This window comes from Trichosporon asahii (genome assembly GCF_000293215.1).
Source record: "Trichosporon asahii var. asahii CBS 2479 unplaced genomic scaffold scaffold00005, whole genome shotgun sequence".
Classification (NCBI taxonomy): Eukaryota; Fungi; Basidiomycota; class Tremellomycetes; order Trichosporonales; family Trichosporonaceae; genus Trichosporon; species Trichosporon asahii.
Genome location: NW_014040919.1, coordinates 378,924 through 400,027, shown reverse-complemented (window position 1 = coordinate 400,027; position 21,104 = coordinate 378,924). Strand labels below are relative to the sequence as shown.

The following is a 21,104-nucleotide window of genomic DNA, read 5'->3' as shown; positions in this document are numbered from 1 at the left end:
TCGGCGAAGGGGCCGGTGCCGGAGAGTGTACGGCAGCGCTAAGCCGTCCTCTCTGCGCAGGCTTGCCCATTGCTGCCCAGATACTGCCTGGGAGTGTAAACGTGACGCGGTGCCTGGGAGGGAGTTGTTTTGCCACCCCCTTTAATGACCGTCTCTGCTGAGTCGGTCTCGTGTGGTTTGGGTTTGGGTCGTCCGGTTGTTTAGGCTCTACCATCGCTGGCCTCCTCGCGCACCAGCTTGCAGCACCCCATTCCACTCCATCTCGTCTTGTCTCCATTCATTGCCCCGTCGGCATCAGCCCCTCCTCGCGATCACTCTGGCTCCTCCTCCTACCATTCGCAGACTCCGCACCGATTACCTCATGTCGGCCCTGGCGGTTTCAACTCTTACTGCTTCTGGTGTTCAGACGTTTTATACCACAGCCACATTCCACTCTTGGCCATCTCGATACCCCACCGCCGGCACCAACCCTTATCCTTGAACCCCCTCCACCAACTTCACTCTTGCCATTGCTCTCCGCACGTTTTGACACGGTTAACAGGAACACCAGTCTCAATCGACCCCTTCGCTGGGGGGAGCCAGGCCAGCTACCTCACGATCTCAAGTGGCTATGGACGCGGACGACAGTGAAAGCGCACAACCGACCCAGTATGGAGAGGAGCCGACATTATCACCTCGAGCGCAGTCATCCCCGCCCACCCCGGTGCCGCCCCCAACGATACAACCGACGGAGCGATAGTGAGTCGATCGGGGGGACGATCACGAGAGCGATCTGGATCCACATCTGCCATCCGGTATGCTGACGTTATCAGTGGCTGGCGGGTTACACCGATACAGGAGCCAAATACAGGAGCAGCGTTCATGTTTCAAGAGCTCGCTCGAATACAACTAATGCCGCTATTAGTCGTTCAGATCGACTGTTGGGACCCGGAGACGCAACAGTTCATTGTGCCGTGAGTGGATTCTGGCTGACGTCCAGCATCTAGAACCGAGAAACTGACGACCCCAGACCGCCCGAAGAGCTGGCTACGCTGGTTGTGATGGTCTCCGTGCAGACGATAGATGGAGAGGACGCCTCTCTAGTCAGGCTCCGAGAGGATGATACCGTCGCGCACAGCACCCTGTACGGTGGAAGGGTGCAGATGACCCATCTCCTGCCCTCCGTGAACGATCCAAATCTGACAGGCTGTTACGCATTCTTTCCCGACCTTTCCATCCGCGTGCCCGGAGAGTTCAGACTGCGTTTCTGGCTTCAAAGGGTTTCAATGGATCCGGACCATCAGCAGCCGTAAGTGATGATGATTGAATAGGACTGATCATGTAGCAGGTCGGTGGGCTCTTACTTGGATGTCTATCACACCGGAGGCTTCCGCGTCGTACCACTTCACCAGTTTGTCGCGCCTCGTGAGCATCTATCAGAGTAGCGGCTTTCGCTCTGGCCCTACGGACCGATTCAAGCTAGGATCAAACTAACCTCAGCAGCAACAACAGAATTGACTACACACTTCGCCAGCTTGGGAATTGATCTTCACTTGCAAGACGCAAACTGGGACCTGGACCACGCCTGATGACGAATGAAGGTTTGGGAACGGATATCACTCAGCCGCGCGCCTCACGATATCTTCGACGACATTCTGAAGAGAGCTGGGGGGCGAAGGACCTCCGAGCAGCGCTGGGAGGTCGTGGCCGACCTCCTGCCAGGACAATACACGACACTGGACTTTCTCGACACTCAAGCGACTATGTTATACGCTAACTAGCATAATAGAGACTGCTGGGCCCTGGCTAGGCCGCTCCTTGTACTATTTGGGCTTCGATCTTCGCTGTACCACCAAGCTTCGACAAACAACAACTGTATCTGTTAGTTAGATCCCCTCCATTTTCAGCCCCCTTTTACCAAGCATTTCGATATCACTCAACTCGATGCATTTTCTTCGCCCAACGCACGAGCACGAGACCGCCCACTCGCCGATAGTCGCTGGTCACTGCTTGTAGGCCTTCTACATGGCCGCCTTGAGTTTCGAGTGCTTGCGCGCCCGGACACAAACGAGTGCGTACTACTTTCCACCTTGCGAAGCCAGTGCGGGCGACCCATACCCATACTGCCTCCCCTACTTTGGTTCAACCAAAATGGTCAGGGATCAGGTCCGGTCAGGTCCGCCAGGTCCGCCTCAGGTTTGGCCTGGTGCTCCCAGGTGAATCTAGGTCCGCTAGGTCCCAAACCCGGAAGCGCCGGCTGTCAGCAACGTTTTTTTGAATTTAAACCGCAGAATTAGCGGCATATCACGTAAACAAAGACCGGACTGGCCTTGCACTTGGGGTCTGATGGCTTGCACCCAAGAGAAACCAGAACCCTCCTACGTAACATGTGGGGCCCTCCCGACCCAAAGTCGGGCTGGTGGGAGTTTAAGGCGTCCTCGGGTTCTGGCTTGCCTCGCGCCATGCGCCTTGCCGCTAGGCGGTAGTCCAGGCAGGCATGCATTGGTGGCGGAATGGTGGGCTGCACCACGAGGTGGAGTGGGTTGAGCCGCGTCTGACTGCTCGTCGGGAAGCACTTCGTGGGAAAGGCCAGTTGGAATGCAGCTGTCGACTGGGTTACACTCTCTCAGAAGGTGTCGCCGCAGTGGCTACGTGTTGGAGCGCGAGTATGAGCTCCGAGGATCCAGACAAGGGCGGGGGTAGGTTCAATCTGTCCCTGTTCGACATTGTAGGTCGCTGGACTAGGTCCAAGACAGTCAAACCCTCATGCTCTTAAACTCGTGCAACTCGTTCCAGCACTGTCACATTGCACAGGACGAGAGGGCCGGTGCAGGACACCGCGAGAGATGACACCACAAGGTACGCTGGAGCTATTACTCAAGCCAGCCCAAGTAGGTTTCTACTGGATCGCCTTCCCTAACGGCTACATGTGAGACCGCGACTTGCCCCAGGAATCACCACGTAAACCCAACTTAGGCACTACGGCGGGCATCTAGTAGTGCGTGAACTGATCACCCGTTGAGGTCTTTCGGCCGTTTTAGCTCGTCTCACAAAGCCTGATGTCCTGCATCTCGCGTGATCCTCCGCTGTTCCTCTTTGCGCTTCCTGGATCAGACCCTTCGTACTCAACGGAGGGAGTACGTAAGTCTTTGCTTCGCACCCACACGTTCACAGCTCTTCGACTTGGGATGGCTTCCGCTCAGAGTGACAGCTGCTGATCGTCAATCGGTGTGCTGTCCTTATGGAGTCGTTGCCAGGCACAACCGAGTCTTGGGCCATGGTTAAGCATGGGCCTAACAAACAACCCTTTAGCCCTTGAGTCCCACACCCAACCCCAACCCTCGCCCGCGTCTCTCCTCTTGCCCAGAGCTTGCGCATCATGCCGATTTGTGCCACATCGAGCTACGCAACCTGAGTAGTACGTACTCCTCTATCGGTCATGCATCCTGTCTCCTATGTGACCAAGGACGCTCAACTCTGACTCTGCAGCATCCTCGTATTCGGCGGATTTACATTTCAACCATTGTTCAACAACGGCCAACATTGTTCACGGTCACTCTCTCTGTCTTTTTCGACCCTTTCCAACGGATCGAAAATCATGACGAACGCGCGAGCAGAAGCCGAGTGGAGCTCGTCAGAATCTCACAGCGCGCAGGACGAGAGCCTCCCCATCTCAGCGACACACAGCAATACAGGATCCTAACAGGATTGCTCGTTTCTAACTCACCGACAAGGCAGCTGAGTACTAAAACAACACAACTGGGAGGTCCAGAAGGCTGCTAGAATGACGCTACGATTCCTTCAGCGATATCGTCGGCTGAGCCTCATCTCGAACAATACCAGCATTCGTTTCAGGCTAGGACTGACCGAAGACAGCTTCCGAGAGACGGGCGCGATGGCACTGCGAACCAGTGGATCAATGCTTTTCGCGCTAACCCACTATCGCCATGCGCGCCTCTTAGATCTGAGCAGATGCGCGGCGCACGTTTTCGCCTGCACCGGAATTAAGATCAGAAGGTAGAAGGATTAGAACTCGTCACCGTTATTGATCACCGTTTCGAGCTCGCCAACGCCCCGTAACGACTCTCCTGCCCCGCTGCCAGCGCGGCGACACCTGCGAAGAACGGCCGAAGAGCCCGCCGAACGACAAGTACACCACGGTTCCCGGCGGCTACAGGTGGCGACGCCACCATCACTGAAGGAGCAGCACGGTGGCTTCGATTTCCTGAAATACTACAGGAGGGTCTAATCAGGTGGCGTAAGTGCTTGGATCCTTAAGACCCTCGATGGCGTTCAGGTTAAAATGAAGGCGTCGGATGCTGCGCACTCCAGGCGATTTAGACGACCCGACGACGCAGTCAACCAGATCAGCTCTGACACCTTGGACATCGACCAAGACTCGCACGGATCGGAATGTCAAGACATCGAGGGGGGAATGGAAATGGGGGAACAGATGAGACGAGGGTCAAGGAGGGGGCGACAGGGGCAGGTGAAGAAGCGGGCTCTTGCGTGGTGCGAAGAACAGTCCGCGGACCACAGGAGCGCGGAGCGAACCCACTTTTTGGCGCTGACAGTTGGCGCTCTGGTGGTGGTGGACATCGACGAGGAGGGCTCCCCGTCCGACTCAGTCCCACTCTCCGGCTCCCCAGGCTCGCGACCCATCTTGTCCTTTTGGCGATGTCCGCGATGCCGTACCAAGCTAGCGGAAACGTTGAATTGGGCCCTTGGAAAGCACTCAGATACGAGCCGTGTATAGACCGGACGGACTGCGATATACCGACCCAAGCCAGTCCCACCACGGTCTTCAGGTCTCGGAGCGGCGTCCGGCACCAGCGCGATGTCTCACCTGCGTCCCCGATAACGGGATAATCTAGGGCCCGGTGAACTCAGCGGGAGACGTACTCGATGAGAAGGCCCTGTGCAAAACGCCGCTGGAATCTGGAATCGCGTCAGCGAGGCTTCACCTCTGGGCAGGGCACCGAATGCAGTGTTGGAGAAGCAAGAAGGGTATGATAGGATCCCTCCGGAGGGACGCAGACCCATCACCCGCCTGCTGAGAGATCCCACTTTGTGCCATGCGATCGTTCAGTTGGACACAGTTTGAAGCGGCTTGCAGGCAATTAGCAAGTTGTGACAGCCCACCGACAGAGACTCCTCCGACAAGCTAACTTTGGGGGGCGGATATCAAACAACTCCTCATCTGCACATTCAGAATTGCACCCACCTTCATCCAATTATGCCCCACTTTGCCGTCAAGTGTTGGCTCACTGTTGAAGCGAAAGCACTGAAAGCTGTCCACGTTGAACCCACTGATGGCTTCAGGTCATTGGCCGACTTTTCAGCGCGCACAGAGGCTCTCAGTGCTCGAAACAGACGCGGTCTGTGATTTCCGCCTTGTCAACAATGCAGAAAGCTTGTGGTCGATTGCCTCTACGAGGGACACCGCGCCTTCCATGGAGATGGAAAGACAGCCTCGTCCCGCCGATCCCACACCGTCGCGGAGAGTGTCGAGCCCAGAGCACGAGGAGTAGCTTCCGTGGAAGCGCTTGCTCAGGCCCGGCACTTCACAGATTCCTCTCTTGCTTTTCATGGAGCGTCTTCTCGGGGCGATGGGCGGACCGGCCTTCAAGGCTCAGATCGTTTGATATGCTCTCTTACCGCCACAAGACGGCAACTCCCTCGCACGGCTGAACCATCAGACAGAAGTCTGCACATCCATCGGGAAGGCACCGACGACCTGCTCTTCTAACGCTAGGTACAATTGAGAACTTCTAACAGTTTAGCAGATCACAACAGCCCCGCACACATGCTGCGCTGACCCCTTAGGAGTTGCCATGTCACCAGAGACCATCGCCGAACAGGAACAGGAGGCATCTCGATCGCAGGGGCAGGGGCAGATTGCAATGAGCACTTGGCACGAGGTACAGGAATGCAAGGTGGTGCTAGCTGCACGACAAGGAATGTCGGAGGAAAGGTAGTGAGGGCAGAGAGGGCAAAGTGGAACAAGGGAGACACACCCGGGTGGTACCTGAGAAGTGAGACAGTGGGAGGATCAACCGACGCCAACTTCCGTGGACCTGGTGTCAATCGCCACAACTCGACTTCTGAATCGCTCACTTCGTCTTCACCTTCGATCTGCTTGCACAGTCGTTATTGGCCTTCCTGTACGGCAGGCTTGCAGCTCTAAAATTAGTTCGGGGCGCAGAACTGGGCGTCATGGTCTATCAACCCTCCTCCTTGGTGGCGACGGTGGCGTGTAAGTGACTAAGAGTAGTTGGCTTTCAGTTGACCCTACAGGTCTTCCTAACCCCATCTGCAGCAATTGCTCCCACTGAACGTACCGAATGACACCCGACGCCTGTTTGGGCTTCCTAAGACCACAGCTATTTCGCGACTTGCCATTAGGGCCATCCACCTACGATCTGAGGGAAGGACCAAGTTTCACGTCCGTTCAACTCGCCATCACCGCTGGCAACGCCTTCTACGACGATCACGCAGCCCGCCACCCTCCGAGTTCGCACTTACGGGTCGTCTGCACACCAATCGGCCTTAAGTCTCAGCTTCTCGTCGCTTCATCACCGGTCCGTTGATGTTGACGCCGTCTCATCGGATGTTAAGTTGGGATCATGAGACCGCCGGACGGCCCCGTTTTCCGCTTCTCTAACAGTCATTGAGCTGGTTCGAACAATTGGTCGCAGAGCATCATCTGGTATCAAAGTGCGCAGACGATGGGTTGGGAACTTGAACCTAGATTGATGGATCAAGGGCAGCAGCACAATTGGTCCCACATGAGCAGCCATAGAGCGTGAAGCTTGCAGGTCGAGCGGCGGATACTCTCCGACAGTCATCGCAGCGGATCCCCCCGGGTTCTCCGCTCGTCCCATCAGCTAATACGCCGCTCCCTTCACCAGTAGGTGTAGCCTACGCATGCCAAAACAATGCTTCACTGCCAGCTCAAGCTCACTACAGATCCCCTGGTACGCCGGCGATGAAACTGATTTTGGGTGTCAATGGTCATGCCAGATTGTAATGAATTGAGACCCAATCTCATTCTATCTGCATTCACTGCATCTCAAAGACCTTTTATACGGATCTTTGGAGGCTCTGTTGCCAAATCATCGGCAAGTTGTTCAACCTTTCTGATCTCTTGACAGACCCCCCCCGCCCCCAGAACAGTCTATGTCCTCCACCCGGGATCTTGCTTTACCTCTGCGTTCATGAAGCTATGACGTTCTGCAATTGTATCATTGAGTCTCTGGAGATCCCGGGGACTCTTTGCTTCAAACCCCAGGCAGTGATCAACAATACGGCTTTTCGGGATCTGTAGAGAAAGGGCGCTCTGAACAAGCACGAGTCTGAACACGGGCTTCCGCAGGGTATCGCACCCCTGCTCAATCAACGGCGCAGCTGTTGAAGCGGCTCGGCTTCGTCGTCGCCCGCTTCTTAGATCTTCGCTACTTGAGGCGATTGCAGGGGACTGAAGGGACAGAAGTTGCATCTTGCTGAACGTTCTGCGCGCTATGGTGGGATCACTTGCCAGTATCTATCCATGACCGTTGAGTTCTCGGAAGATAGCATCCATTGTGGGAGCTTCACTCACGATGCTGACTCTCAGCCTCACACTGGCTCCTGCAGCTATCGGAGCACAGAGAGAAACTAAGGCGAAACGCCTTCAACGTCGCTCCCTCACTCACTCGCTAATAATCGAGTCCATGCCACATCAACTCCTCCACTCCCATAGCTTCACAGCAATCCATTATCTGCCGTTAAAGCCGCTCATGTATGCACTCGACTAAGAAGTGTCGTTCACTGAGGTGGGAGTACCCCTTGTGACACGTTCTTTCGCTCGACACGAACCAACTGAATTCGAATTGATCTCGTTCCTCCCCGATTTATCCATTTCAGGCATCTAACGAACCAGATGGTCGGCTCCGCTCTGCCCGCAAACGGTTTCGCGATGTATCCATTGCGGAAAGGGACGTCGATGCTCAGAAAGCTCTCATCACAGTCAGAGCGTCAGTGCCACACCGGCGAGGTGGTGGACTTGATATGCATGTCTGTCTTGATCCCATGCAGATGAGTTCAAGCCGACACGCAAGCACCTTGCGTGCACGCACCGCATGAGCTCCCGAGACACGCGCCACAGTGCCACAACTAGCGGTGCCTAAACCCCTTCTCGCCCCTTGGGAGTAACGCTGGGTTGCGGCTGAGTCCTGAAGGATCGCCAGCGGACAACGCAGCGACCCTACTGGCCGAAGACGCGTCTCTCGGTTCGCCCATCCGGTGATGACGAGAGCTGTCTTGATGGTCCCTCATGGTACCACCAACGCCTTACATAACGTGTCGGGAGCCGACCTCAGTCGTCCGGTATTTCAACGTCTCACGCGTTCAGGTGCCTCCACGCGCATCTCGGCTGCCAGGCGGCTCTCTCGGCGGATGTGGGCAGGCGTGGGCGGCTTCGGCGCAGCAAACGTAATGCGTGCGTAATGCAGGGTTTCCGCTTGCCCGAGTCGATTCATGTCATGTCGATTCAAAGTCCTATAGTTCAGGTTGCCAGTACACTGAGCTGCGCTCGACAAGCGAAGAGTTAGCTAGCTCAGCACAGCGACGCATAGGTCGTCACCGACGTAACGGTCTACCAGCAAATGTAGCACCTGAATGCGCAAGGGCGGTGTCAACGGACGTCAGGTCGTTAGTTGTTCCTAGGTTAGCTCCACGAGCGTATCCAATGTCTCACAGAGTGAGACACGGGACGTTCCACAGCTTGAGAACACCCGATGTTCTTGCGAGAGCGAGAGCGTAGCCTGATCGTTGGCTTTACCGACATGTCTGGCGTGTGCCTGGAGCGAGCTAAGCAGGTCATCGGTGCCTCGAAAGGATGTGTAGTTGATCTTGATGAGGTCCCATCCTTCACATTGTGAAGAGTCTGTTGGTGGAAAGGCCTGGAGTACACGGAACCACACTGCAGAACCAAGTCTGGGGATCGCAGTAGTGTGTATGCCCCTCAGGTGGCTCGTCGTCATCCTTCGGTGTGATCGCCAACTGTCTCTGCACTTGAGCTTAGTCAATGTCCTGAACCCATCCAGGTTCGGCGCAAGGACTCGTAAGGATATACCACTCCAGCTCGGTCAGCTCTTCTCTGGTAGATGCAATCAAGCCCCTTTGCCAGAATCGAGAGGCCTGGCAATCCTGAGGTCACTTCTGGGGATGCCGTCACGGATCAATGCTTCCAAGCGCCCTGCTCCCCTGATTCAAAAGCTCGCGTGCCTGCTAAACGGCACTGCAGTCCCGACACGGTCTCCACACAGCCCTCGGTCCGATCAGCCCCATGTCGTCCTCGTCGAATAGTGCGCAGTAACTTGGCAGCGAGCCGTCACTATTGAGCCGTGAGGTGCCAAGGGGCGGCAGCTTTGGTGGCGGTGTGGAACCCGTGCCGAGAAGGGGACGTTACCGCCGGCGACTGCGAAGGGGAGCGAGCAATGGTTATGGCGTCGGGAGCAGGGGCTGCAGTTAGTATCGCTGTCACGTTGGATCAGGTGACGATCTTCAACATAAGAACCCCAGAATCGGTGAGTAAGGGGTGAGGGATTGTTCGGGGGATGAAACGGGCTGTCGTTATCGCGAGCCAGATATCCATCTCGTTTGGCCAGTTGCGACTATCGTCACTGCCATTGTCTCAGTACACGTGAGACACGTCACTGTGTCGCCATATGCAATGAAATGTGAGACGTTGCCCAGAGCAATAGGGGAGCTCTTCGTCCCCCTCTGCGTGATGCGTATTGTCAGTGAGGTGCAGTACTTAACTGGGTTCCCTTGAGGACTTGAAGGTCGAGCTGTAACAATGTCCATGCGTACGGATGGCAACGTGGGTCAACGTGAGTGTTAAGAAACTGACTGTGAGATGAGCAAGTATGAGAGAGGAAGAAGAATGTTGCAGCAGTCAAGACATCGTCGGTATCGCTCCATTGTCTGTGAGATCATGGGACCCAGTGACCTCACCATTCAGCCAAGGCACATCTCCGGTAAAAGTGCAGAGTAGTGCCAGCATAAAATGCGGAGCGCATTGGACACTGCAGTTGGGCTTGTGCACTCCCCATTCAGCCCGATTGAGTGAGGCGTCAACATGAATTCGGGGTTGCTACTCGTCAAAGGTCCATCAATGCATCTCGAGTGCCAATTCAAGAAGGCGGTGTTCGTTATCAGTTTCAGAAAATGCAGTGTAAACAGCATCTTCCACACATGGCGATGTGCGTGACGGAAGCAAACCCTCCACCTCCGTTCGTGACTGTCTTTGGTGGGAAGATAAACAACGCAGGGGGACAAACAACAGCCAGACGACTGGTGGTTCCTTGAATCTTCATATACTCGACACCCAGCCAGTCCCTTGTTGAAACAGCCAGACGACGGCGGTTCAACACTGCTCAACATGGGCGAGAGCGAGCACGAGATCCTTTGGAAGTGCGTATCCTCCCCCCTCCCGTTGAATTGAACTTCACGCTAACGATCAGTGCGGCGGCGCTCACCTCCCTCCGCCGACCGCAGCTCATCAGTCTGTCGAAGAAGTATGGCCTCAAGGCTAGTGGTAAGGTAGGAATCAAACATTCCCGGCCGGGAGCTGACTTGAAAGAACACAGAGTTAGCTCAACGACTTTACGACTGTGAGTGGCTCCCCCGGATGCATTCGAGTGGAGGCGGTGGAGGTACTAACCGTAGTCGGCCAAACACTCACGCCTGCGGCGAAGGGCGTCCTCAACAACAACACTGCGACAACCCCGAACCCCCTCGAGACACCATCCCGACCCAGTGCCAGTCTCACCCCTCTCGTTAACGACCTGAGGATCAACGGATCGACCGCGAGCCTCCCCCGCGACAGCGAGACCTGGGAGGTCTTGGACGAGCACAACGCCAGCCTAATCGAAGAGGAGAAACACACCGGGGCTGTCGGCGATTCAGCTAGTAGCAACGGCACCGCCGGCAGCAAAGCTAGCGTCTCCTCGTGGAAGACGGCGGCAAATGGCGCAGCCCTCAACGAGTTTGCTTCCAGTGAGTGCCCTGAAGTTTCTTGTAAACAAACAACATTTGTTGATCATTCAGACCATTCTGAAGAAAAACCACCTCCTCCTCGTCAACACAAGTCCAGCTTCCGATCACTCGCATCATCAATTCGACGAACTGCATCCCAAGCACACCGTCATCTGCACAAACGTACCTTCTCTGGCAGCTCTGTCGCCACCCTCAAGTCTCCCACAGTCACAACCAAGAAACCTCGAGTGGTCCAGTCAGCAACACTGCCTACAACTCCTGCGAAGAAGAAGGCATTCCCCTCAGTCAACGACGAGGAGCCCTCAGAGATTCTGATCGGATCGACTCCCGACCCTAACGCCCAGGGTTCGAGGCGCGCCGTGTCAACGTCATCGGCGCCTTCGCACCACAGGACCAGTACGATTCGGCTTGTCACCTCGCCCTACGCCGCTGAAGAAAATTGGGACGCCGACGAACTTCCTCTAACCGGCCCTAATTCCGTCGCTCAGATCAAGAAGCGTGTTGTTTCCAAGGGTCCGCCGGTCATTCTCGAGCCCGCCGCCAAAGTCACGAAGGTCTATCCGGAACTGCCAACATTTCTTGTCAACAGCCTGACGCCCAAGTCCAACAAGAGCGTCCCCGGTGCCTTTCCAGGATCCCCAACCTGCCCTCAGTCCCCCGACGCTATGGACGTCGACTGTGACAACTTGACCGCTCCCAAGGCCGTGACTGCTTCGAAGTCATTTGTTGGATCGCCCTCTATCATCGGAGCGACCATGGTCGCCTCACCATCGAAGTTTGTCTTTGGGGCCGGTCAGCAGGTCTCGAGCAGCCAGTTCACTGATGCTGGTGCCAAGCTTCTCGCCGAAATGCAGGCGAAGCTGGGAGGGTCGACCTTCAACCCCGAGCTTTTGAAGGGCAGGAAGGCGGAAATGTCGAAGCTTGTCACGACCAACACCAACCTTGGGACCGGATCTGGCTTCGGTCTGAGGTTGGGAAGCAGCACCGCCGGTGCCGACCGTTTCGCCGCTGCTCATCAGAAGGAGTTCGCCAAGATGCGCTCCAACTCCTCCTCCAGCAAGCTCGCCGCAACCTCTGAACCAGCGGAGTCTGTCGAGGCTGGCAAGCGCAAGATGGCGGCCGCGAGGGAGGCGCCCGCCGAGGCTACCAACAAGCGAACAAAAACAGCTCCTAAGGTACTCAACAAGCTTCGTGAATCTGTGCGAGGAGCCCCGGCCAAGCCAGTCGCGACGCCCGTTCGGAAACGCACCAGTCTGAAGCCAGAAAGTGCTCGCAAATTTGCCCTTCTGAGGCAGAAGCGGGCGTCGCTGGCCGCGACGACGTCCGAGACGCCTTACAGCTCTCCGGACCTTTGTACTAGCGACGGCGAGTACGTGCTGGCCGGTACGAAGAAGAGCGCAGTCGACAACGGCAAGAACGCTGCTACTGCTTCTGGCACCTCGCCATTGAAGGGTGCCCCGCTGAAAGGCTCGCCCGCCAAGAAGCTCTCATCAAGTGCTTCCATGACGCGCAAGCCGATTCCCGACTTCGGTAACCTGCCTCCCTCAACGCTGGAGCCCATCAAAGACCACAGCATCGGGTCGGCCAGGTCTTCCGCCTCCAGCACGGGTTCACTCTCCCGTAGCCTCAGGAGCCGCAACCTGGATCGGATCGCCAGCGACAACTCGCTGAACAAGACTGTCACTCGCAAGGCATCTTCCAGCAACCTGCGGGCGCTCTCCAAGAGCAGCTCGCCAAGTTCACTCTCGAAAGGCTCCCTTCCGAAGGGTAGCTCTCCGCGCTCGCGGGCGGCCAGCACTATCGGAAAGGGGCGACCGACTGGGGAGCCGGTTAACAGCTCTATCCCCGTGCGCAAAGTCAGCGCGGCTGATTCGCTGAGTAAGAAGGGCGGTGCCGACAGCGTGCGTACTGGTCTCGCGTCGTCGACCAGTAAGCTCAGTGCTCCGACGGCAGCGTCTCGAGCGCGTATGCAGGCTACCGTCCGGCCACCCGCGTCGTCTAACCTACGCCACTCAACCAGGGTGGTCTCGTCGTCCAAGATTAACTCGTCCGCGCCGACGACGACCTCGTTCGGCTCGTTCTCCGTTTCATCCCCTTTTGGTGAGGCGACCTCCCGAGCGAACGCTCTGGGCACGGGTTTCCAGCTCTCGACCGCGAAGTCGTCCGTGCCTGCCGTCAAATCGCCCCTCGGCCCTGGTGTTACGATCAGTGCACCTCGGCCACTTGCGCCGCGATCAAGCGCCGCTCGTGCTGCCGTCAGCAGCCGCGCCGCCATGTCGCCGGCTCGCCGAGCGACTATGAACGCCAAGTCGCCCCTCAAGTCTCCGGCTAAGCACGGGTACGCTGCGCGCACACGGACGAGGGAGAGCGGAATCTCCGCACTGAAGTCCCCTGGACGTGATGTGAACCAGCGCCGTGCCGAGATCCGCGCTAAGCAGGAGCGCTTCAAGGAGGAGAAGGAGCTGCGCGCCATGCTCGGGGCGTAAGCCTTGTCTGCGTCCTGCTCCGGCAGCAGCGACCGAGTCACCTGGTGAAATCTCACTTTATCTCGAACATTAGAACCTGGACACTGCCTCACCTAACCATCTTCATTGCTTGTGAATCGTGTCAAACCATAGTCCCATCATCGTATCCGAACCTGTAATAAATGTGCATGTATCATTGACCTTAACCGCGCTTGACCTCGCTCCGCATCTCAGATACGCTGACGGGCACGCCTCCATCCTCGTCGTAGTCGTCCCAGCGGTCCTCCCCCTCGTCAAAGTCGCACTCCATCTCCTTTCCTCCCTCGGTCTCAGCGACCCACTTGCCGCGGAAGTGGAACTTGGTCACCTCGAGACCACGGCAGTCGAGCGCGACGAGCGGCTGCAGCGCCCCCGAGTCGGAGGTGTATGGCAGCGGCGCAGTCGACTTGTCCTTTCCCACTGGCGTGAAGGAGCACGACTGCTCACGCTGCATGTCAGCGTAGAACAACGAGGAGATGCTCACCTTGCAGTTTCCGCAGCGCCAGACGAAGTTGGCGCTCCCTCGCGAGCCGCTCAACTCGTGCTCATCCTGCTGATTGAAGGAGACAACCTTGGGGTGTTCCTCGCGGCAGGAGGTGCAGGTCACCTGGTCATTAGCTTCTGGGTGAAAGGACTAAACTATTCTGTCGCAGGCGGCAAGAGGGAAGGCTCACGTTGAAGAAGTACTCGTAGTCCGGGGCGGGCTTGACGCTCGCAATGTTCTCGAGCTCCATCGCAATTTCGACGATGAGTTTCTGGGGTCAGCTCTTCGTATCCTCATAGTGTCAACTAGATTCTTGCAAACTCACCACCATGTTGCCTGTTTTTGGAGGGGGATGGACTGGGCGAGCTGTTGAAAACAATCGATGACGCTCCTCTCTGTTGAGGTTTGTGAGCTTGGGCAATGTCGCCCACGTGGTGACTGTTCCTGAAACAATGAACGCGCCGGATCCACGTCCGTTTCCCTGCTGGTCACCCTGCGGCAGCGTCCCGTCCGCCGTGCCGTACGTGTTTCGAAATCTTCTGCGGCAACGACATTGTCTTCCTCCTCATCACTAACGACCAGGCAGACTGACGATGCGGTCTATCCAGCTGCTATTCGTCGCGCTCTTCTGTGCGCTTTGCGCCCTTGCGTGAGCTCCAGGCCTGATGGCGAAGCTGACGTGCAGGTGGACGAAAGAGGACTACGAGATCTTCGACCTCGTGCACGACCTGAAGGCCGAGGAAGGTATGCTGGCGGAGTGCAGAGGGGTAGCTAACAGACAGGCGACGACGTCACGTTCTACTCCTACCTCCGCATCGAGAAGGATGCGACCCCCGCCCAGCTCACCAAGGCGTACCGCAAGCGCTCGCTCGAGCTGCACCCCGACAAGAACCCTGGTGTCCCAGGCATTCAGCAGAAGTTCGCCCGTCTCGGTGTCATCACCGGCATCCTCCGTGACGGCGAGAGGCGTGACCGCTACAACGTGAGTACGCTCTCCAGCTTGTGGGGCCTCAACCGAGCTGACTCGCAGTTCTTCCTCAAGAATGGAGTGCCCAAGTGGAAGGGCTTCGGCTACGCTTACACTCGCTGGCGTCCCGGAATGGGCTTTGTGATCTGCTTCCTCGTGCTCTTCACCGCTCTCATGCACTACGTCGTCATGCGCATGAACTATGCCCGTGACTCGAAGAAGGTCGAGTACTTCACTGAAGCTGCGCTGCGCCAGGCCCGCGGAGCCAACCGCAAGGTCCGCGTGCCCTTCTACGAGGGAAGCAACCAGAGCCTCGAGCTTGTTGTTGAGGACGGATGGGTCTACCTGGTAAGTGTGCGGCGACAGTTGCACTCTGTGTGCTTGCTGTCAACAACGGCGGAAGCTGTCTTGGGCAGTGGCGTAAGCTGACATGCAGCCCCACGACGACGGATCTCTGCACCCGCTCTCCGAGCTCGCCACGCCCCCCTCGCTCCTCCGCACTTGGCCCTGCAACGTCGCCCGTTCCCTCATCTACAAGGTCACGGGTGGACCGAAAGAGGAGGTCGTCGTCGAGGACATCCGCGTCTCTGCAGAGGACGTCGAGGTGTCTGACGAGGTCCCCTCGGGCCCCGGCACCAGCAGCGTCGACACGTCGAACGCCGGCCGCCTGCGATCGCGTGCGGCCGAGCTCCGCGCCCAGAGGACGGGCAAGGCCTCGGCGTCGCCCGACTCCACCCCCGGCGCCAGCGAGAGCGAGACCTCCAACACGGACGGAGGGAGCAGGAAGAAGGCGGGCGGCAAGGCCGCCGCGGCGCGGAAGCGCAAGATGAACAAGAAGTAGAGGCATTTTACGCTCACCCTCCTTCACAACCTCAATCATAGAATAGATGCAGCATTGCTGCAGATCAGAACCAACTTGATACCGTACACACAGACACAGATGCCATACCCCTAGGCTCTAGCCCACCCAGTACGGCAGCGTGGTATGGCAGCGTAGAAGAAACAGAAGTCACATCACGTCTATGATTCTGGCTGGCTTGCCTTTTAACTTCAGATAAATCCCTTTGACACTTTCTAGCGATGGCCGGGTGACTTAGATGTGGCCCTTGGCCCACTCCTGCGTAGCCTTGGCCATCTCGACGGCAGCGAGACCCCAGTCCTCGCCGTGGTCTGCAAGTCAGCTTCCGTATTCGACATGCTAGCTTGCCAGAGGCCTTCGGCCGTCCCTCTCGCTCTCTGCGTGGTAAGTACTCACTGTGTCCCTTGTTGCCCTTCCTTCCGATACCAGCGCGCTCGAGCGCCTGGTCGCCGTTGAGGCAGGTAAGAACACCGAAAATGACGGGCGTGCCAGAGTCGAGCTGGACGCGCATGAGGCCCTGCGAGACGGCGTCGCAGATGTACTCAAAGTGCATCGTCGAGCCCTTGATCAGCACGCCGATCGCGATGACGGCGTCAAAGGGCTGCTTGTTCGCGGCGCCGGCCTTGTCGCCCGCCGGCGTCGAGGTGCCTCCCGTTCCCTCGCCCTCGACGAGGGAGAGGAGGTTGGTCGTGCTGATCAGCGAGTTGGCGCCAGAGGCTTGCGTCTTGCCGCCCTCGATGAGCCTGCTGTTAGCTTACGGCCCAGCACTTCCAGCTGCGAAGTGTGTACTCCTTCCACACATGAACATCTCTAGACGAAGCTTGGCAAGTTCCGGGGATCCGGTAAAACGCGGCGCACCTCACAGCCCACCTCTGCGGAGCCTCCGCTACCTTCGGCAGCGTCGGCAGCTCCGGCTAGAAACTCACTTCTGGCACGCAAACGGCAGCTCGTAGCTTCCCGGGACCGACTTGAGGACAATGTTCTCCTCCTTGACGCCGGCCTTCTTAAGCTGGGCGAGGGTGCCGTCAACGAGGGCCTTGATGACCTCGTCGTTCCAGCGCGCGTGGATGATGCCGATACGCAGCTTGGAGCCGTCGTGGACTTGCGGCGCGGGGCCCTTGATCGTCTGGTCGGCCATGGTGTTTGTGGGTTGAGTTAGGTGGAATGTGGACAGCTGAGGAAGGCGAGCCGGACCTGTTTCGTCACTGGACCGGCTCGCGGGAGTATGGACGACATGCGGTTGGCACCGCCGGTGACTGACATGTGACGTGTAGGCACCGTGGGTAACTGTGTCGCGTGTCTATGTGGGTGGGCTGCATAGGAGCTGCATAGGAGCTGAAGGATCTTCGAAAGGAGGCAGCCAGACGACAGAGCACGTGACTGACCGGCATGCCAAACGACGGCGGGACTCGAGTCTCCGGCAGAATCGCGCAAGAAGTGCTCGGCTAACGATACCCTGTTTTTCCGATGAATAGACGGCGCAAAATGTCCGACCTCCTAGGACCAGTGAAAAAGTCCTGACCAGGCCAAGATGTGGGCAGTCAAGCCGGAGTCGATGGTGGCCCCGAGAGGTCTGATGATAGCTAGGAGGGCCAGATGGATGGGCCAGTGCGTACGGGTCAGTTTCAGACTCGCACCATGTGAGATGCATGCGTCTGCTGCGTGGTCTCGGGCAGGCGGAGGAAGAAGACGGCCGAGCTCACTGCCCCGCTTGCTTGGTGGTGAGCGCAACTGGGCCGCTGGGATGATCGGCCTGGTAGGGACGCGAGGGACGGCGGCTACGTGTAGTGCCCAGGGTTGCAGGATCGCAGGACCGGGCAATATGGGATAATGGACATGAATGGCTGATCACGTCTTGGGCTCTGCCGCGCACTGGCATTGGGTGAGTGGTGGATAATGCCTGGCGCCTGGCCAAGCCGCGGGGTCTGCGCCTGAGTCGAAACACACGACAGCTGCTCAAGTGCGGCCTGCAGCGGCCTGGCTGGTCGGGCTAGAATCCTCTGCACCTGAGCGAGGGAGGAGACCCCGCTCTGATAGGGGGATCTCATTGGCCCGACGCATCAATCGACCATAATGAGTCGCGACGTCTGCTACGGGTGACCGAATCGGCTGAGCCCCCTTCGACGAACGAGAGAGCTACGCTGCGCACAGCGAGGTAACCGGACGGTGGAAGAAACCACCACCAAGCCTACAACATAAAAGGCCAAACTCTTTTTTTTCTCACCTCAGAATCACCCATCCTCTTCCCCACTCCACTCAATCACCATGTCGCTCCGCACTCAGGCCCTCCGCGCCGCTGTCCGCGCCAACGTCCCCCGCGCTTCGCGCTCCTTCTCCCTCCTCGCCCGCCAGGCTCCCAAGGCTGCCGTCGCTGCCGCCTCCCGCATGGGCGTGAGTATCTCACTATCAGCTAGCAGGTGTTCTCAGCACTGCCTCCGCTGTCTCCTGATATCAGTAGCTAACCTCCCAGGCCACCCGCGGTGTCAAGACCCTTGACTTCGCCGGCACCAAGGAGGACGTTTACGAGCGTGCCGACTGGCCCGTCGAGCGTCTCCAGGACTACTTCAAGAACGACACCCTCGCCATGATCGGCTACGGCTCGCAGGGCCACGGCCAGTCCCTCAACGCCCGTGACAACGGCCTCAACGTCATCATCGGTGTCCGCAAGGGCGGCGAGTCCTGGAAGCAGGCTCAGGAGGACGGCTGGGTCCCCGGTGAGACCCTCTTCGACATCCCTGAGGCCATCGAGAAGGGTACCATCATCATGAACCTCCTCTCCGACGCTGCCCAGTCCTCCACCTGGCCCGAGATCGCCCCCCTCATCACCAAGGGCAAGACTCTCTACTTCTCGCACGGCTTCTCCGTCGTCTACAAGGACGACACCCACGTCGTTCCCCCCAAGGACGTCGACGTCATCCTCGCCGCCCCCAAGGGCTCCGGCCGCACTGTCCGCACCCTCTTCCTTGAGGGCCGTGGTATCAACTCGTCGATCGCCGTCTACCAGGACGTGACCGGCCACGCCAAGGAGAAGGCCGTCGCCCTCGCCATCGGTATCGGATCCGGCTACGTCTACGAGACCACCTTCGAGAAGGAGGTCTACTCTGACCTCTACGGAGAGCGTGGTGTCCTCATGGGCGGTATCCAGGGTATGTTCCTCGCCCAGTACGAGGTTCTCCGCAAGAACGGCCACTCGCCCTCTGAGGCCTTCAACGAGACCGTCGAGGAGGCCACCCAGTCGCTCTTCCCCCTCATCGGCAAGTACGGCATGGACTACATGTACAACGCCTGCTCCACCACCGCTCGTCGTGGTGCCCTCGACTGGGCCCCCAAGTTCAAGGAGGCCAACCTCCCCGTCTTCGAGGCCCTCTACAAGTCGGTCCGTGACGGCTCCGAGACCCGCCGCTCGCTCGAGTTCAACTCGCGCAAGACCTACCGCGAGGACCTCCAGAAGGAGCTCGACGAGATCGACAACCAGGAGATCTGGCGCGCCGGCAAGACCGTCCGTGCCCTCCGCCCTGACGCCAAGAAGGAGGACCTCTAAGTCACTCCTCCTCTGGTGACCAGCAAAAAACAAAAGGGTGCACCGTCACTCGTGTAGGGACTGTCCTTAGTTTTCCATCTCATCTTTTGTTTCTCTTTCTCTCGTCGATTTCGCCAACACAACACCTAAGTTGTCGAGGCTCTGTAAACTCTATAGGCAAGCAAATCAAGCAATGCATAGCAGGAGGACCACCTCCGGACACTACGAACTCGTTGCAGCTGGCCTTCTCTTCACTGACCTCCGCTGTTTTCCTCGTTCTCTCCTTTCTCGACTAACCCGTGACCCCTCGGGCAGCACCACAAAGACTGGACTTTTCACCGGTTCTCCACACCGGAATCGCGGAAACATCTTGCCGGAGTTTGGCCTCGCACCCGTCGTCTAGCGAACGTGCCGAAAATGCCTCCGTCGTCCCCGCATCAGATCTCCCACGGTATGTGGCTGCGGGCGCAAATCTGGTTCCCCCCATGGACACAGCGGACGTCAGAGGCGTCCGCGCGGATCGTGGGGGCTCCGCAGGCCTCCCGAGGGGGCATGAAATGGAATTCGCCGGTAATTCGCGGTCTCGAGATGGATTCGAACGGATTTCAGCAGATGTCATGACCATCCGCACACTTTCCACCACTGTCAACGCGTGTCCAAATATTCAAACACACTTTCATCGCATCCGCGCGCATGGTCCGAACGGCCGCTGCTTTCGGCGACAGCAGCTGAAGGGTGCTCAGCTGACGGGAATGCGCTGTCTGAGTTTACATCTCTCGAGACCGCCTTCCCCGCCCTCGCTGTCGTGTTGCTCACCTCCACTCACCACCTCCGCTCACCCGACCACAACTCACCTTCCCCGCCGTCAACAACAATACCTCCACTGATATCTTTCTGACCCATCCGCCTCAAACCACACTATGGCCGATGTCAAAAACAGCGACCGGTTTCGAGACGGCGACGTCGAGCTCATCTCGAGTGATTCGACGCAGACGGCTTCCCCTTTGACGACTATTGGAAATGGCGCTGGTCTCTTCATCACCTTCTCCAATTCCTTGACAAGTGGGGCTGCGAACGATGCGTCACGACACTCCGATCAATAGGCTCAGCCGCGATCCTGCGCGACGAGTTGCAATTTGCCAACGCCTTCGTTTCTGCGCTCTGCTTAACGATCTCGGAGCCTGCCGCGGTGCCGTTATGCGGTACGCGCGCAACTATGCAGACCATCCAGGCCAAATGGGCGAAGGACTCGGTCATCCGGCACTCATTCATGGAGCGCAACGGGAGAGCATGTTCATCCTCGGCCAGAGCCCCTATGAGCTCTTCTGTGTCTTGCCTCAAGCATAGGCTTATGCGCTCCTGCGAGCCTGTGTGGACCTTGAGCCTTACTCGGACGACAATGACGAGGTCGAGCGTTTCGCGGACAAATTCGTCCAGGTGGCTACCGCCGCGCTCGAGGTTGAGCGGCAACGTGAGCTGCTGTTGTCGCCGTGAGAGCTGACGACAGAACCTCGCAACTACGCTCCCTTCCCCGGCTTCCCGACCATCGTCCGTATGCCCGTCAGCAAATCCACCTGACTCCATTGTCCATCACTCACGTCCGGCCAATGATGACAGAGTGGCAAACAACTGTTTCCGTGATGGACAACGATCATCATCACTGGGCACCGCCTCCCTCGGGTTGAGCCCATTGTCTCACGTCACCCAAGTCCAGCTGCACACAGTGGCACAAGTCCATCAGCGGTGCA

The 21,104-nt window shown here is 57.9% G+C and overlaps 6 protein-coding genes across 6 annotated transcripts; 4 read left to right on the top strand and 2 right to left on the bottom strand.

Moving 5' to 3' along the window:
- Positions 1–610: 610 nt before the first annotated feature.
- Positions 611–1,568, top strand: A1Q1_04633 (uncharacterized protein; the record flags this gene model as incomplete). The annotated part of the gene is made up of 5 exons (XM_014328065.1): positions 611–738; positions 813–953; positions 1,010–1,288; positions 1,328–1,404; positions 1,459–1,568. 5 exons carry the CDS (start codon positions 611–613, stop codon positions 1,566–1,568), a joined length of 735 nt encoding a protein of 244 aa, XP_014183540.1.
- Positions 1,569–10,405: 8,837 nt separating this feature from the next.
- On the top strand, positions 10,406–13,508 carry A1Q1_04632 (uncharacterized protein; the record flags this gene model as incomplete). Its single annotated transcript, XM_014328064.1, has 5 exons — positions 10,406–10,437; positions 10,488–10,561; positions 10,614–10,637; positions 10,693–11,022; positions 11,074–13,508. The coding sequence occupies 5 exons, from the start codon at positions 10,406–10,408 to the stop codon at positions 13,506–13,508; spliced, it is 2,895 nt and encodes a 964-aa protein (XP_014183539.1).
- Positions 13,509–13,689: 181 nt separating this feature from the next.
- On the bottom strand, positions 13,690–14,341 carry A1Q1_04631 (uncharacterized protein; the record flags this gene model as incomplete). The annotated part of the gene is made up of 3 exons (XM_014328063.1): positions 13,690–14,160; positions 14,201–14,281; positions 14,336–14,341. 3 exons carry the CDS (start codon positions 14,339–14,341, stop codon positions 13,690–13,692), a joined length of 558 nt encoding a protein of 185 aa, XP_014183538.1.
- Positions 14,342–14,675: 334 nt separating this feature from the next.
- A1Q1_04630 (endoplasmic reticulum protein) lies at positions 14,676–15,818 on the top strand (the record flags this gene model as incomplete). Its single annotated transcript, XM_014328062.1, has 4 exons — positions 14,676–14,754; positions 14,793–14,992; positions 15,041–15,325; positions 15,414–15,818. The coding sequence occupies 4 exons, from the start codon at positions 14,676–14,678 to the stop codon at positions 15,816–15,818; spliced, it is 969 nt and encodes a 322-aa protein (XP_014183537.1).
- A 252-nt stretch (positions 15,819–16,070) lies between these two features.
- On the bottom strand, positions 16,071–16,974 carry A1Q1_04629 (6,7-dimethyl-8-ribityllumazine synthase; the record flags this gene model as incomplete). Its single annotated transcript, XM_014328061.1, has 3 exons — positions 16,071–16,147; positions 16,233–16,582; positions 16,763–16,974. The coding sequence occupies 3 exons, from the start codon at positions 16,972–16,974 to the stop codon at positions 16,071–16,073; spliced, it is 639 nt and encodes a 212-aa protein (XP_014183536.1).
- A 1,127-nt stretch (positions 16,975–18,101) lies between these two features.
- On the top strand, positions 18,102–19,377 carry A1Q1_04628 (ketol-acid reductoisomerase; the record flags this gene model as incomplete). Its single annotated transcript, XM_014328060.1, has 2 exons — positions 18,102–18,227; positions 18,295–19,377. The coding sequence occupies 2 exons, from the start codon at positions 18,102–18,104 to the stop codon at positions 19,375–19,377; spliced, it is 1,209 nt and encodes a 402-aa protein (XP_014183535.1).
- Between the last annotated feature and the right edge of the window lie 1,727 nt (positions 19,378–21,104).